General features: G+C 39.0%; 1 protein-coding gene across 3 annotated transcripts in view; it reads left to right on the top strand.

The window, feature by feature from the left end:
- Window positions 1–16,465, top strand: part of ATRN (attractin) — a 175,929-nt gene that overhangs the window by 49,854 nt on the left and 109,610 nt on the right. For all 3 annotated transcript variants that reach the window (XM_067707613.1, XM_067707611.1, XM_067707612.1), the window contains exons 3-6: window positions 1,911–2,024; window positions 8,359–8,487; window positions 10,197–10,402; window positions 11,899–12,067. In XM_067707613.1, coding sequence (XP_067563714.1) covers window positions 1,911–2,024; window positions 8,359–8,487; window positions 10,197–10,402; window positions 11,899–12,067 — 618 coding nt within the window. The remainder of the gene's footprint in view (window positions 1–1,910; window positions 2,025–8,358; window positions 8,488–10,196; window positions 10,403–11,898; window positions 12,068–16,465) is intronic.

Genomic DNA, 16,465 nt, shown 5'->3' with positions numbered 1-16,465 from the left:
ATATTGGTTCACTGAATTATGCAGGTCTTCCAGATGTCGATATATTTCATTATATGAAATTTAAAACATCACCGTAGTTAAAAATCACCATCAATCTCATCAGAAAATTTTAAGTATTGGGAAGTTGTATCTGGGTGGTAGGTACAAATTTTCCAAAACTCATTATTGCTTGAAAGCTTATATTTTCTTTGGCAACAAATACAGGCTTGCTTTGTTCATTTTCAAGAAAATATCTTCCAGATATCCAAGTCTAAATAACCATAGTTTTTACCTCTTGGACCTCCTAAAAGGGCCTCAGGGACCCTGGCATTGTGTGGACCATACTCTGAGAACTGCTGCTCTAAGGAGCTGTCTGCCCTTGCCCTTTCTACCAGTTCACTCCCATCTGATCCTTCTCCACTGTTGCTCTGAGTGTGCTGTCAGTGGTTGCTCCACCTCAGCCTAAGCATAAAACTAAGCAAAAAACTTCAAATCCTCCGTTTCCTTATCCACATATTCAGCCTGTCAGTGAGTTCTATCAGTTTTCCCCTCAAGAATATCTCCCCAATCCTCTTCATCTTCAACTCTACAGTTATTTTAAGAACCACCAGCCATCCTCTCTTTCCTGGGCCACTGTAATAGCCTTGAAATTGGCCTCCGGTTTTTACCTTTGCCCCTTGCCCACCTCTCACTCACTTCTTATCTTATTCCTTCTGTTTGCTATGTTTCAGACATGCTGATTTTCTTCACGTTGCTTGGACACATCAACTTCTAAAGTCTAAAACTTTAAGACTGTTATTCTATCTGCCTGAAACATTGTCCCCCCAGACTTTTCACATGGCTTATCTCTCGCCATTCTGATCTTTTCCAAAACTTTCTGGGGTATCTCCCCACCACCTGTTGTACTACTACATCACATTCCTTTAATTTCTTCCCAGTATTCATCACCATGTGAGTTAACTTGTTTATGTATTTATTTAATTGTTTGGTTAGACAAGAAGTATGGGGTAGATGAAAGGTTCAGGCTGGAGACATATAGTTAGGAATCACCAGTATATAGATGGTGTTGATATTACCAAGAACTTTTGGAGTAGAGTCTTTGGCCTAAAGCCAGGTTGGAGAGTGAAAAGGTGAGTGGGATGTGAGGAAATGGAGAAAACCGAAGTCTCCTGAGGAGTTTCAGAGGAGAAAGGGATAGGTCTGATAGTAGCTGGAAGGAGAGTTGGGATTTAAAGTTTTTTGTGTTTTGTTGTTTTTTGTAAAATATGTGATACTTAAAGAGATTTAAGTCTGGACTTGGAAGTTTCAGATGAGACGGAGATGTTAAATATTTGAGAGATGGAAGGAAAAGTAGGTAGATGTATCTATTTTAGAAAGTGGGAATTTGAGAAATTTTTGTCTGAGTGCTGAGCATAAGCAGGGAGGTGGGACTGGGTGGTCTGAAATAGAAATTGAGAACTAGTAGTAGGACTGCTGGCAGAATCGAAGCACCAGTATTGGAACCAGCCTACCCAATGTTGTGACTTTCTCCAGCATGGCTTGGTTTTCTCTATACCAGGGCTTCTTCCAGGGAGTTCCATGAAAAGGCAGAGGGGCAGGTGAGTTTAGAGGATTGGCAGGTGTGTTTGTAAAATGAGGTAGTATGAAATCTTAAGTTGATAAGAAAGGCTGATGGATTGGTAAAGAATAGCCACTGTATAGACTGTAAGGCCCAAAGATGCATAGACCATGTCTATTTTGTTTACCATTGCATATTTAGTGGTCTCTAGCACATAGAAAGTACTAAGGAAATCTTTGACAAGTGAAGGAGTACTGATTACATACTATTAATTTCTTCTTTATATATAAATTCTTTAAAAATCTATATTTTTTTCTCAAATGTTTTATAGTGATTATGATTATTATAAATTACTTTTTTCTGTTCTTTTCAGGCCAAATAGAATAATGAGACTTCGTTTCAATCATTTTGCTACAGAGTGTAGTTGGGACCATTTATATGTTTATGATGGGGACTCAATTTACGCACCTCTAGTTGCTGCCTTTAGGTAAGCTCAGTCATATAAATACTGGTTAACCATTGTTTGATTTCTGCATTTATGTATCTCCTAGATTGTATTCTTACTGGATTCACCTTTTTTATCACTTAAAACATTTACTTCATGGAAAGAGTACTAGTTATGGAGTCCTATCACTTGTGTGCTAGTCCTAACTTGGTTTCCTGTAGCTTCTGGGTGAGTTTTTGGGCAGAGTACTTGACCTCTCTTTTTAGTTTCCTGATCTATAAAGTTGTGATAGTAGTATCAAATTTACCTACTTCTTGTGGTGGTGGTGAAGTTTACATCTAAAAATGTTTTGTGAGCAATATATCGAATATATTATTTCTGTGAAAAATTAAATCAGGAACCATGTTTATCTTGATCCTTGTTGTGTTCTTCATTGCATAGGCATTCAGGAGTTATTTGTTGAATTCAGATATAGCTCTGTGTGTGTGTGTGTGTGTGTGTGTGTGAGTGATGTGTAATTATGTATATACCTTAATATGGGTGAGGGAAAAGTTTTGGAAGAGTATACATAAAATGAACAGTGGTTACCTGTGGAGAATGAGGAACATTCCAGTTACGTGTTGTGATTTTTTTTCTACAGTATATTCTGTGTTTGTTGTTAAACAGCTTAACACCAAATACATGGGGTGCTCTGAATTGTTTTGACATTTTACTTTTTATTAACAGTAAGTAGCTGTGTTGTTTATTATATTTTTGACCACATGCAAATTCAAAACTGTTTTATTTTTCTTCCTTTTACTTGATAGAGGATTTTTTAAATATATTTTTTCTAAAATGCGTATCCTTAGAGAGTCATAGTTGTCAGCTGACTTTCTGGATTTCTTTCCCTCAAATATTTGATTTCCCTGACTTTAAAAGAAATCAATTTAACAAATATTTTTTGTATTCCTCACATGGGGCTGGTTGATGTCTCTTGTAGGTGAGGAGATAACAGAGAGTGAACAGAACATGAGGAGGCAAAGGACAGCTGAGATCAGGGAACTAATGTGCCCTTGTATTTCTCCACTCCCTTTGGCTTAGAAATCTCTGCAACATGTCTTTGAACTGAGAACCAAGGCCATTTTCTGGGTTTTAGAGATTCACTTAGAGGGCCAAAGAACAGCGTGGATAGGCCATGCTAAGCATCAAAATATTGGCTACATGTTGGGCATATACATCTTTATGCCAGAATTTGACTCATACCTTGTCTTATAGCAAGAGGCACCCCAAACTTTAACACAGCACAAAAACTATCTGTAGTATGATGTTATCATGATAATAGTACTTGTTGGAGGTTTACTTGATACTGCATTTGTTAATCAAAACTCATGGAGTCCTCTCTTTATGTGCCAGGCACTTTGAATCAGCTTGCCAATAGCCCTGTGGGAACATCTGCCAAGAGGGTATGCATAACCCTGTAGTTCACCCAGACTGTGTATTTAATGAGCAGACATGTGAACCAACAGCAACCACAAAACAAGCAGAAGGGTATAACTGTTTTAGTCAGTGACTTTTGAGAGAAGCCACAGTATATGTACAGACAACAGGAGGATTTTTAAGCTTCTATAAAAAAGTTTATTTACTGAAATGTATAAATTAATGCATTGATTGTGTTAAAATTTAACCTATGACATAATTGAGTGTGCATTTTCTAAAATCATAGTGAGATAATGTATGTTTAATAATTGAAATTTACCTGAAACACAGAACCCCTGAAGCATTGATGTGCGGAAGAATTTGAAAATAACTGTTTAGGTCATAAGGCAATGTCACAAGATGGGGAGCTGAGGAGTGCTGTTGGGTCAGGAGGACTTTGGATAGAGGAATCAACCCAGTGGTGATGTGCTGGGGGCCCAGAGTGGAGTGAGCCTGGCGGCAGATAGTTCAGCCAAATAAAGAAAAAGAGAGCCACACAGGATTCAGAAGATTTGGACTTTTAATCTGCGTTCTGCCCAAGGCTCTGCATGAGTCTGAATAGTTCATTTAAGCACTCTAGTCCTCATCTTCTGAAGCCTAAAATGAAGGTGTTGTACTGTGTTTTCTCTGGGTGTATTGCAGTCCATGAAGTTTAATTTGACTCTGAACTGGTTGATCACATTATCTTTTATATGCTGAAATTCTGAATAAAATTTGTTTAACAAACAGAGTTCCATTACTGGACAAATTTGAGAACCACTAGAGCAAGTCTCTTCCAGCTGCACAACATTATGACTTTGTGGTGCATTCACTTCAACAAATGCATAAGTGCAGCACCTTTGTGGAGTACCTGCTCGCTCTGCTCAGATCTGTTGGTAGGGAGATGCAGAGGTGGTAGTGGTGATAGAGCAGGGAGAATAGTTTTCCTCTCTGAGGAAATTCTTATTCCTTCTAGAGGTTTTTGTTGTTATTTTTAAGAAAGTCAAATACTGGTGAGACATTTGTTTAGGCTGTGATGCAGAGCTGTTAGAGGAAGTCTTGTGAAAGCGGGAGTCAGCCTGTCCAGCACCCCATGGAAATCGTGGTCAGTTTGTGGCAGGTAATCAAAGGCAGGCACCTCTTTTGTGGCTGTGGACTCTCCTTCACCACTCAGAAGTATAGATGCTGTTTGGACCCATCCCCAGGCTCCTAACCCTGACTTTAAAAATCTGGCTTACCTTCCACATCTGCCTGTCCTTGCGTGTATAGTTTTGCAAGGAGAGAGGTGTGTCAAACTGAGGATTTGCCAACTATGTAAACTTAACATAGTGTAGTTGGGAAAGTCAGACTGTGCCCCAGGTGTGTTCAGAGAGCCTATATCTGTCTGGGACAGTTATGTTGAATTAAGACAGTATCTTTAGTTCAGCTATTTTCAGAAATGGTTCTAAACAATGGTACTCTGTGTTTACAATATAAGATTATGAAGAACCCCAGGGCAAGCAGTTCTTGATTTTCTCAAGTTGAACAGCTGGCTGCAGCCTAAACTGAGCCTGCATTTATTTACCTGCCTAGGGGCAGGGGACAGGGTGGTGGAGGCAGCTCAGGGTGACAGTTGAACGGCAAGCCTGCAGCATCACTTTCTCACCCACACACTTTCTATTGCCTTGCACACTGGGTTGAGGTTTATATTCATTTATTCTGTACAAAGTTTATTTTTGTCATAAACCAGTTGTTTTATTTTCACACTGGGAAAAAGCACATTCTGAAGCTGTCACAAGTTTTTGAAGTGAAAAGAAGCAAATGCCTAAGTCTCTCTGACAGTAGGGAAGCTGATCCCCTTTCTCCAGCAACGTGGTCATCTAGTGCAGGTGGCCCTCCCACTCCTTCTGACTCTCCATTCTTTCTCCCTCCACCCATTCTGCCATTCGTTCTATACATTTAAATGTCCCCACCATATAAATAATAAATACCATTAGCTATCTCTTATTGAGCACCTACTAGTGCTATTTAAGCCCTTCACATGCTTTAACAGTTTCTCATTACATTGCTGTGAGGTAGATAGGATTTCTTTCATTGTGCTTTTGAGGAAGCTAAGGCTCAGAGATGTCAGTGACATGCACAGGCTTGTGGAACAAGAATTGGAGCTCACGTCTCTGACCCTGAAGCTCATGCTAAGATAACAAAGAGTGTCCTACATGTGACTGAGTCCCCCAGTCCTTTACTGTGCCAGTATTTCTTACGGCAAGATTGCTTTTGACATACGTGTTTCTCGGTGGCCCTGCTCTTGCAAGTACTTACCCCTCATCATTTTAGGGGATTCTGGTATATAAAACTGATGAAAGCATGATGATGGTTGAAACCTTCATTTAGGTCTGTGATCAAATGTCATTTCTTCCAAGAGTCCTTCCCTAAATGCCCTTTCTAAAGTAGCACTTTCTGTTCTTTTACTCTGTTTTATTTCCCTTCATAGTATTTACCTCTACCTGGCATTATATATACACACCTGTGGGCCAGGGGTTGGGGGTTCGTATCTAGGCTTATTCTTTCTCTGGCATGAACTCCAGTAAAGGCAGAGACGTCTTCACTGTTGTATTCCTGGTACCTAGAACAGTGCCTCACTTGTAGTAAGTACTTAGTATTTGTTAGTTGAATGCATAGTAGAAAATGCTTCACCGTTTTGCAACCCCTAGTTCTGCCTGCATATTAAAAACTTGTTGAATGAAAATCCCATCCCTTCTTCCTCCTCACACCCTGCTTATATGCTCTTCCACTCATTTTTATATGCACTTGTATAAATACACATAAATGTACACATATACTAGGCCCATCGTCTTGCAGCTTGTTTGTATTCCTACTCATCAGAATGCCTTGATGAGCGCCTTGTCAGTCCTGCAGACCTAACGTATGTAATGACTCATTCATCCAGCTCCCAGATGACCATTTAGGTGGTTTTCAACCTGTTCTCATTCTGAATAGTGCTGCGGTGAGGATTCTTATATATTTGTGTATGTGAGCAAGTGTTTCTTCTACTAAGAAATAGAATTGCTAGGTCATAATGAATGAGCATTTGAGATAGTCATCAGCCCAAAAGTATGTGCTTTAGGAAAGAAAAGAGGCCCGTGTGGCTGGGGTTGAGCCAGTGAAAGGAAGAGAGTACAGATCTTCCTTGGCTTATGATGGGGTTATGTCCTGATAAACCCATTGTATGTTAAAAATATTGTAAGTTGAAATGCATTTAATACACCTCACCTACCGAACATCATAGCTTAGCCTAGCCCACCTTAAATGTGCTCAGAACACTTACATTAGCCTACAGTTGGGCAAAGTCATCTAACACAAAGCCTATTTTATAATGTTGAATATCTCATGTAATTTTGAATACTGTACTGACAGTGAAAAACAGAAAGGTTGTCTGGGTACAGAGTGGTTGTACATGTATTGGTTGTTTACCCTTGTGATCGTGTGGCTGACTGGGAGCTACAGCTTTGTGCTGGTGCCCAGCATCGTGAGAGAGTATCAACAGCATATCGCTAGCCTGGGAAAAGGTCAAAATTCTAAGTACAGTTTCTACTGAATGTGTATCCCTTTTGTACCATTGTAAAGTCAAAAAATTGTAGGTCAAAAAACTGTAAGTCAAAAAATTGTAAGTCGAACCATTGTAAGTCGGGGACCATCTGTAATACATGAGACGTTTGTTCATCGGATGGGATTGTGTGTGTGGAACAGATTGCACAGGGCCTGGTAAGGAGTTAGGCTTTAACTGAGTGAGATGATGGTGGTACTGAACAATAACTGGGCAAAAGATAGCATATGAAGAAAAGCAAAAGATGCAAGTAAACATAGGAAAAATGATTAACCTCAGGAGTATAAGAGAAGCTCAAAACCACAGGTTAAAAAAATCACTTTCACATATTAAATTAGCAAAACTAAAGTAGGACTGGTAATTCTCCTTGTTGGCGAGGTTAGGTGGGATGGACCCTTTCATTCTCTATCGGTGGGATTTCAAGTCACCATCTCTCTTCTGGAAAGCAAATTGGTATATGGATTAAGAGCCTTAAAGCCATCATTTAGACCCTTTGACTCGGTAATTCTTTCTCTTTGTAGACACCCAACAGATACTGTTGTGGGCTGAGCTCTGAGTAAGGTTCTAAAAGTTCTGAGGGAGCTCTTAGAGACATAGAAATGCTTATGGTATATTACCCGTAAAATAGAATATGATATGTAACATGGTATCAGTTAAACAAAGAAAGTACATCAGAATGCTAATAGTATTGGGATGATGGATGTTTGTATATCAAACTTTTATTTCTATTTTTACTTTTCATGTCTTTCAATGGTATATGTTTGGTATCCATGAACTCATAAAGTTTGTTACTTTCTGTGATTGTGGAGGTTTACTCAGTTTTTCAAAGGAGTATTATAAAATGTTTTACTTAAAAAAAAAAAGAATAGGGTCGTCGGTTTCAAATCTCATTTAAAATATAACCTAGGGGCTTCACTGGTGGCGCAGTGGTTGAGAGTCCACCTGCCGATGCAGGGGACACGGGTTCGTGCCCCGGTCAGGGAAGATCCCACATGCTGCAGAGCGGCTGGGCCCGTGAGCCATGGCCGCTGAGCCTGCGCGTCCGGAGCCTGTGCTCCACGACGGGAGAGGCCACAACAGTGAGAGACCCGCGTACCGCAAAAAAAATATATATATATATATATATATATATATATATATATATATATATATATATATATATATATATAACCTAGAATAGAGAAGAGCTTAGCAAAAGATTCAGATCTGTTCCTGTGCATTTATCACAGGAATTTGGCCCTCTTCCTATAAGTGGCTTTTTAAATTACAAGGGTGAAATCCAGTTGAATTTGTGTTCTGTCACCATGTGATGTGTCTGTGATTATGCTTCCCTTTATAAGACATGTGTTTTCATTTCAGTGGCCTCATTGTTCCTGAGAGAGATGGCAACGAGACTGTCCCAGAGGTCGTTGCCACATCAGGTTATGCCCTGCTGCATTTTTTTAGTGATGCTGCTTATAATTTGACTGGATTTAATATCACTTACAAGTAAGATATTTAAGTCTAATATTTGTGATTTTTTTCAGAAGACTGTATACTTTGTTTTAACAATAATAATGACTAACATATTGAGGGTTTACAATGTGCCAGGCATTATGCTAAGCAGTTTGCGTGAATTTTCTCATTTAAAGTTCTTTTAAAAACTCAGTTACAGCCACTGTTTTTCTACTTCTTTTATAAATGAGGCAAGTGGCAGGAAAAGGTAAAGTAAATTGTCAAAGCAGTGGGACCAGAGTTGCAACCCAGGTCTTGCTGCTGTTGAGCGTCTCCTGGAAAAGAGGGGCATTATCCATTCCTGCCAATGGATAAAAACTTTGGAGGAGTTTGCTAAGTACAATTTAACAAATATTAGTAGTTTTCATGTACTCAGTAGTTGGCCCATTGATGACAACTTAGTTGAGGTTACAAAGGAAATGTAGACAGACAGACTCTGGGCAGCTTTTGGAATTTGTTGCAGTAGGAGAGAAGCTAACTTCTGTCTTTACCTTTTTTTCCTAAGAAATGTTTATTTTCAGAAGTAGTTAAATTCATAAAATGCCATAAGCAGGGGGTCTGTGATAAAGAACTTCTGTGGCCCACAAAACCTAAAATATATATTATCTGGCCTTTTACGCAATACGTTTGACAACTCCTGGTATAGCTGATAACCCCCATGTGTAACCTTTATACTGGGTTCTTTTTCTTGCCCATTTTCTCAGAATCTCAGTAGTCTTTCAACCCTAGTTAAAGCCATCTTTATCTTGATTGGTATGGTGATTCAGATTTTCAGGTACCCAAGGTTTGTGACTTAGCAGCCTGGGCAGCTCATCACAAGCCTGGGTTTGAAAAGTAGGCATATGCATTTATTATATTATATTATAACATAGATTATAAAAATACTATATACACATACTTATAAAATATTATTATAAATGTATCGTGAACTGACGTTAGGGTGTAGGTGTGAATGTTAATTAGCTTGTTTTGTAACTGATTCCTGATTTTCTGGCATGCTTTGCTACAAAATTCCTTTTTAGTTTTCTTTACACTCTTACAGTATCTTGCTAATCCTGTTATCCCCCCTTTTTAAAATCAGAATTATGTCTTTTCAAAGTGTTGTCAATATCATTGTCACGTTACTATGCAACACTTTATGGTTAAACTCATGTATTAAGTTAAACTACCCCTCCCTTTTCTTGCATCTGAGATGGGTAGATAAACTTGCTAAGGAATTTAATACACACCAATCTGAGCAATAATCTTAAGCAAATTCTGTAAACTTTTAGAGACTATCCAGAGGAATGAGGATGGTAGTGTATTGTTTGCAATTTGTTTTATCCTTTTCTTCTCCAGCCTTGCTAGCATGCATTTGGCAATTTTATAATGCTCACCATTTGTGGGCTACCAAGAATTAGGATAGTCATCCTGTCCTTAAGGAGCTAAGCCTGGATATTTTGCAAGAATCTCTTCTCTTCTTGTAATCTCTTTAACTGTCTCTTCTTATGAGAATCCAACAGGTTTAATTTGATTTTATTACTTGCCCTAGTTCTGCAGGGTTGAGTGATCCCATTTAGGCTAAATGGTAAGTACTGCAATTACGCTTGTGAATGAACTGGCTAGACAGTAAGATTTCTTAAGCCTTGTGTAGGAGGAAGTTCTGCTAAGTTAATCAAAAAGTTGCTTTGTGTTGATTTAATTTCCCCCCACTATTTTTATAGTTTTGACATGTGTCCGAATAATTGCTCAGGCCGAGGAGAATGTAAGATCAGTAATAGCAGCAACACTGTTCAATGTGAATGTTCTGAAAACTGGAAAGGTGAAGCATGTGACATCCCTCACTGTGTAAATAACTGTGGTTTTCCTCATCGAGGCATCTGCAATTCAAGTGATGTCAGAGGATGCTCCTGCTTCTCAGAGTGGCAGGGTAGGAACTTCTTTGTTTCTTTTTTTTTCTTTCAATTTACAGAATGTTTCTAGTTTAATAAGTTGTAGATTGACTTTATTCCTAATATCTGTACCATTTATGTTAATCAAATATCAGGAAGCGTTTAAATTTTCATATCTCTTTATTCAGCTTCTTACAAATCTTTGAATTCATAGATGTATGGTTGTGGTCTCTAGAGATGTGGAGCAGTTTAACAGTCTTTGCAGTTCATTCATGAATTTAGAGAACTTGGTCTCAGCCATAAGACATAGAGAACCAAGCTGGGAGGTGGAACAAGAGCTGACAATAATGGCCTCTCCACAGAAACTTTCAATAAATTCAGAGAAAATTGGGGTTGATTATACAGTAGAATCCTAAAGCAGTCAGTTATTGGAATTATCTGCAGATACAGATTATTAAAGAAGCCCTTTAGCAAATTCTTCAAGGGGTGGGTGATAGCAGCTGTTACTGATTTAGTTTTTTGGGGTTTTTTTAATACATTTACCCCTTTCTTGAACACATTTATTTTGAATTTCCAGAAATGTGCTTGTTTAGATGCTTTAGTTTGTTCGGTTTGGCTGACATTGAGCAGTTAAATAATTGAAGTATTTGACTACCTACCACTTTGCAAATGTTGGAGCAGAAGCCAAACCTCTCAAAAAAGGAGTTTCTTGATTTTGGAAATGGATGGTTTGTAATACTCCCAGGACTAGTCTTTACATTTTAGCTCTAAAGTTTTTTTCAAAAATTTATTTATTTTTGGCTGCATTGGGTCTTCCTGGCTGCATGTGAACTTTCTCTAGTTGAGACAAGTGGGAGCTACTCTTTGTTGCGTTGCGCAGGCTTCTCATTACAGTGGCTTCTCTTATTGCGGAGCACAGGCTCTAGGTGCGCGGGCTCAGTAGTTGTGGCGCCCGAGCTTAGTTGCTCCACGGCACATGGGATCCTCCTGGACCAGGGATCGAACCCATGTCCCCTGCATTGGCAGGCAGATTCTTAACCACTGCACCACCAGGGAAGTCCCTAAAGTTTTTCATTTGAATTAATAATTCCTTTGTACACTCTTTCCTCTGAGAGCTGCTTAAGCAAGTATTTCATTACTAAAAAATCCTAACCTAGATATGGTCAGGTCTTCATTAGAAAGTATGTGATTTTGAATTTTATTAGAGATTACCCTTGGTCACTACCTTTGAGTAAATTGAAAGCACAAATTAAAGGGATATGTCTGATATTTAGATGCTAAAGGAAAGACTGTAAATATTCTTTAGATAATTTGTTGTATTTAGATGATTCAAACTTGAAACGCAATAGTTTTCTTTTTTTTTTTTGTCCTTGCTGCACTGCATGTGGGAATCTTAGTTCCCCTGACCAGGGATTGAACCCAGGCCCCCTGCAGTGGAAGTGCAGAGCACTGACCACTGGACTCCCAGGGAATTCCTGAATTGCAGTAATTTTAAAGCTGCATTTTGTGAAGCTAATTTATTATGTTTTATTAGGTCCTGGATGTTCAGTTCCTGTACCAGCTAACCAGTCATTTTGGACACAAGAGGAATATTCTAACCTAAAGCTCCCCAGAGCCTCTCACAAAGCTGTGGTCAATGGAAATATAATGTGGGTTGTTGGAGGATATATGTTCAACCACTCAGATTACAACATGGTTCTAGCGTAAGTTGTTTTAAAAATTTTTACAAGAAGCTTACTTTTCCATTTTGAAAATATTTAAAGTAGAGATAAGCAAAAAGAAAAGAAATCATTAGTAATTGCATTCCTGAAGAAAATCTCTGTTAGTATTTTAGTAGTTGTATTCTAGACTTTTGGGGACATATTCTTAGTTTTTGAAATTGGGAGCCACAAAGAATTCATTGCTGTAATAAAGAACAATTCATCTTTTCCAGACACTGTCTCTCAGATTTTGTGTTAGATATATATAATAGGTTCTATATAAATAGGGGATTGCTTTGCCTCTTAATTTAATTAACATTTCTATAGGTTAAACGGCTTGCATTTATAGTTTGCTAGTGGAAATTATGCCATTCTTTAATACTTCCCAGGGTTCAAGGTCTTTTGCTGGTTCCATGCTGCTCATCCTGAAGGGAGAGTATGTTTTCACAGTGGAATTAGCTATGGAGTTTGACTTTGGGGAGAAATTTTTGAACACCTACTGTTGTGCTGATTTTGTGCCCTGGAAAGTTTTTCTAAACATTTTCTACTAATGAAGATTGTCAAAAATCAGCATCTGTTCTTTAAGGAATTCTGGAAATATGGCAGTAATAGTATAGTTTCTGAATCCCCCAAACATAGTCACTAAAGCACAGAGAACAACTAGGATAGCAAAATAAAAAACACATGGATAATATCTATAACAAACTTGGTCAGAAGGCATCCACACAAATAGGTCGGGTTAAACCATTGACAGCTACAAGACCTTTGTGCTATCAGTATCTATGTAGGAGTAAGCAAAGGGGAGCGGTGGGCCCACCAGCAGTAAACCCAAAGACCCGCTGGAAAGCTCAGCAAGCTGCTTTGAGAACAGCAGCTGGAATTGGGAAGATTTTGCATGTTCTAGTAGTGGGGATGAGCTCAAGGGATCTGTAGTAGGATCTGAAGGTGCTGGAACAGTTTGTGCCTTATTAACTTTCAAAAAACCAGCCAAAGACTCTTTGTAGGAGAAAGTCCCACACTGAAGAAAAGCTGCTGGGAATAGAATTCAAATTGAACAGGACAGGGACAGCAGAGAAAGAAAGTCCAGATAACAGTCTGAGAGGGGAACAGAGCTAGGAGATCTCAAGTAAGGTGCCAAATAGTTGGACACTACACTACAACAGAAGAGGAGCTAGTGAGCTGAGAAGCTAGAAAAACTAGCTAAATCAAGCATCTCCTATAAGGGTTCAGGAAAATTTTTTTTAAATTACAAAAAAATTAAATTAAAAAAATTAAAATTTAGCAACAGAAAAAATATCAAGGTCAAATCTCATAGAAAGTTATTATAAAAAAGAAGAGAATAAGTAGAATAATACCCCTTCAATGTGAAAGCATAATAGAAAAACTGACAAAAATTATAACTTAGTATTCCAAAGTAAGCTAACATACAATAAGAAAATGATAAAATACATGAAAGAACAATATAACCAAGACTAGAAAAATTCAGAAATGAGATGATAGAAGTTAGGAAAGAATTCTAAAATAATTTCAGATTAAAAGACAAACCTAGAAGGAACACAGAGTAAATAAACACAAAAGATACTCCTTTAGAAATAGAATATGAAAAAAAAGAAATAGAATATGAAAAAGGAAATTTTAAAAAATCATAAATAAATGAAGGTCATTTTCCCCTATTCTTTGTATGATAAGTACAGTTAAAAAACCTGGACATTATATATAAAACAAACATAAGAAAACTCTGAAGAAGGCAGTCTTATTAGGGACCTCAAGACCCAAAAAATGACATAATCGTAAGTTCCAAGCGTTTTCCTTTAGTCTCATATATCTCAGACTTGATGTTGGAAAAATCAGCAGTCTGGAAATGTTAATAGGTATAAGCTGAAAAAGCCCCAAGAAAACCCTGTTTTCTCTAGCCCGAGGACCAGGAAAGGGGCAGCTTAGCAAGACAGAAAACTTTTAGAAAATAACCACTCGACCTTAGACAAACAGCACAGAAAGGACTGTGGCTTCACCCCCACCCCTGCTAGCAAAGTGTTAGTATAGAGTCTAGATTTCCACTTATGCCAGGATAAAGTGAGGTGCTCCAACCACCACCCCTCATCCCACCAGAGTAGGGTTAGAGAAGGCCATATAGGGAGCTGAGATTTACTTCTCCACCAGGCATTAATGAGGCCTCCCCCACCCCTGTGACATCAGTGGAGACACTGTGGGGAGCCCGGATTTCTACCCCTGTCTGGCAGCAACAGCAGTAATGAGTAGACTTTCCCTCTCTCCACTGGGGTGGTGTCAGAGGAGGCCTGCTATAACAGAAGATTTAAATAAGGTCCAGTCTCATGTGATGATACCCAAAATGTTGAGATTTCAATTGAAAATTATTTGTCATGGTAAGAGCCAGGAAAATCTCAACTTGAATGAGAAAGGCAATCAAGAGATACTGACACCAAGGTGACACATATATTAGAGTTATCTGACAAAGATTTTAAAGCAGCCATTATAAAAATGCTTCAGCAGTTCTCTCAACAACAGAATGGAGAGGACAGAGGAGAGAATCAGTGAACTTGAAGATAGAACAATAGAAATTCCTTAATCTGAACAATGCAGAGAAAATAAAACATTTAAAAGATGAACAGAGTTTCAGAGACCTGTGGACTGTAACAAAAAATCTTAACATTTCTGTCACCAGAGGAGCCTTGGAAGAAGAGGAGGAAGAGGGTGTGTATGAAAAAGTGTTTGAAGAAATAATAGTTGAAAAGTGCCCAAGTTTGGCAAAAGATATGCATGTACAGAGTCAAGAGGTTAGGTGAACTCCAACAATCCCAACTCCCACAGGAGTTTACATTTCATTAATTCTTTCTTATTCCATCTCTCATTCTCCTGCTCAGCTGTCATACTGTCTTTTCATTTTTTAGATCTCCACCACATTTTCTCCTGTTTTCCTGCTCAGCTAGTGGCCTTGTTTCCCATTTCTGTTTTGAAAGATAAAGGTTATCAAAAGAGGACTTCCACAAACTCCCACCACCACATTTAGCAGTTACCTACATATTGCTCATTTTTCTGTCTTCTGTTTCTTTACATCAGAACTGTTCAGTGGACAGTTTCTGTTTTGGTTATGATGGGAATGCTCTGTGTTTACACTGTCATGTCACTATCCACATGTCGTTATTGAGCACTTGAAATGTGGCTAGTATGACTAAGGAGTGGATTTTAAATTTTCAGTTCTTATTCCTCATCTTACTTGATCTTTCACAAACATTCGATAAAACTAGTCTCTCCCTCCTCTTTTAAACAGTTTCTTCACTTGGCTTCCAGGACTCCATACTTCCTTGACATTTTTTCTAACTTCCCATTCCTTCTCAGGCTCCTTAGCCTGATGATGTGCCCCAGGGCTCAGTCCTTGGTCCCCTTCTGTGAGAGTGTGTATTCACTCCCTTGGTGATCTCATGTAATATCTTGGCCTTTATGCTGGTGACTTCCAAATTTATATCTGCATCCTAGACTTATCACCTGTTCCCATATCCCCACCTCTTTATTTGACATCTCAATAGGCATCTAAAACTCCATGTGTCCCAAACTGATCTTTCCTCCAAGCCTGTTCTTGCCCCAGAAGTCCCTATCTCAGTAAACGACCACTCCATTCTTCTATTTGGCTTAAGCCAAAAATTTCAGAGTCATTCTTGACTTCTTGTTTTTTCACACTCCATATCAGTATATGTATTAGTTATCTCTTGCTGTGTAAATTACCACAAACTAGCAGATTAAAACAACACACATTTATTACCTCATAGTGTCTGCTGGTCAGGGTTCTAGGCATGGCTTAACTGGGTTCTCAGCAATCAAGGTGTTACCTGGCCTGTGTTCTAATTTAGAGGTTCAACTGGGCAGGAATCCATTTCCAAGCTCACCCATTTCCTGGTGGTTGTAGGACTAAGGGCCCTGGCTTCTTGCTGTCTGTCAACTGGAGGCCACCTCAACTCCTGGAGGCTGTCCAGAGTTCCTTATTGGTAGGGTTTCCCCAGTATGGCTGCTTACTTATCAGGCCACAGGGAGAGTCTCTGGCCTGAGTCTGCTAGCAGGATAGATGTCATGGAAATGACATCTCATTATTTTTGCCATATTCTGTTGGTTAGAAGCAAGTCATAGATCCTGCTCACACTCGAGGGGAGGATATTATATACATGGGTATGAACACCAGGAGGCAGGGATCATGAAGACCACCCTAGTGTCTGTCTGCCACAATATGTCAGCAGATCTTGTTAGCTCTTCTTTTAAAATCTATCCCTAGGGCTTCCCTGGTGGTGCAGTGGTTGGGAGTCCGCCTGCCGATGCAGGGGATGCGGGTTCGTACCCCAGTCTGGGAGGATCCCGCGTGCTGCGGAGCGGCTGGGCCCGTGAGCCGTGGCT

The sequence above is a fragment of the Pseudorca crassidens genome, chromosome 15, assembly GCF_039906515.1.
Source record: "Pseudorca crassidens isolate mPseCra1 chromosome 15, mPseCra1.hap1, whole genome shotgun sequence".
Taxonomy (NCBI): Eukaryota; Metazoa; Chordata; class Mammalia; order Artiodactyla; family Delphinidae; genus Pseudorca; species Pseudorca crassidens.
The sequence above is the reverse complement of the archived record's forward strand: the minus strand, read 5'-3'. Positions and strand labels throughout refer to the sequence as shown.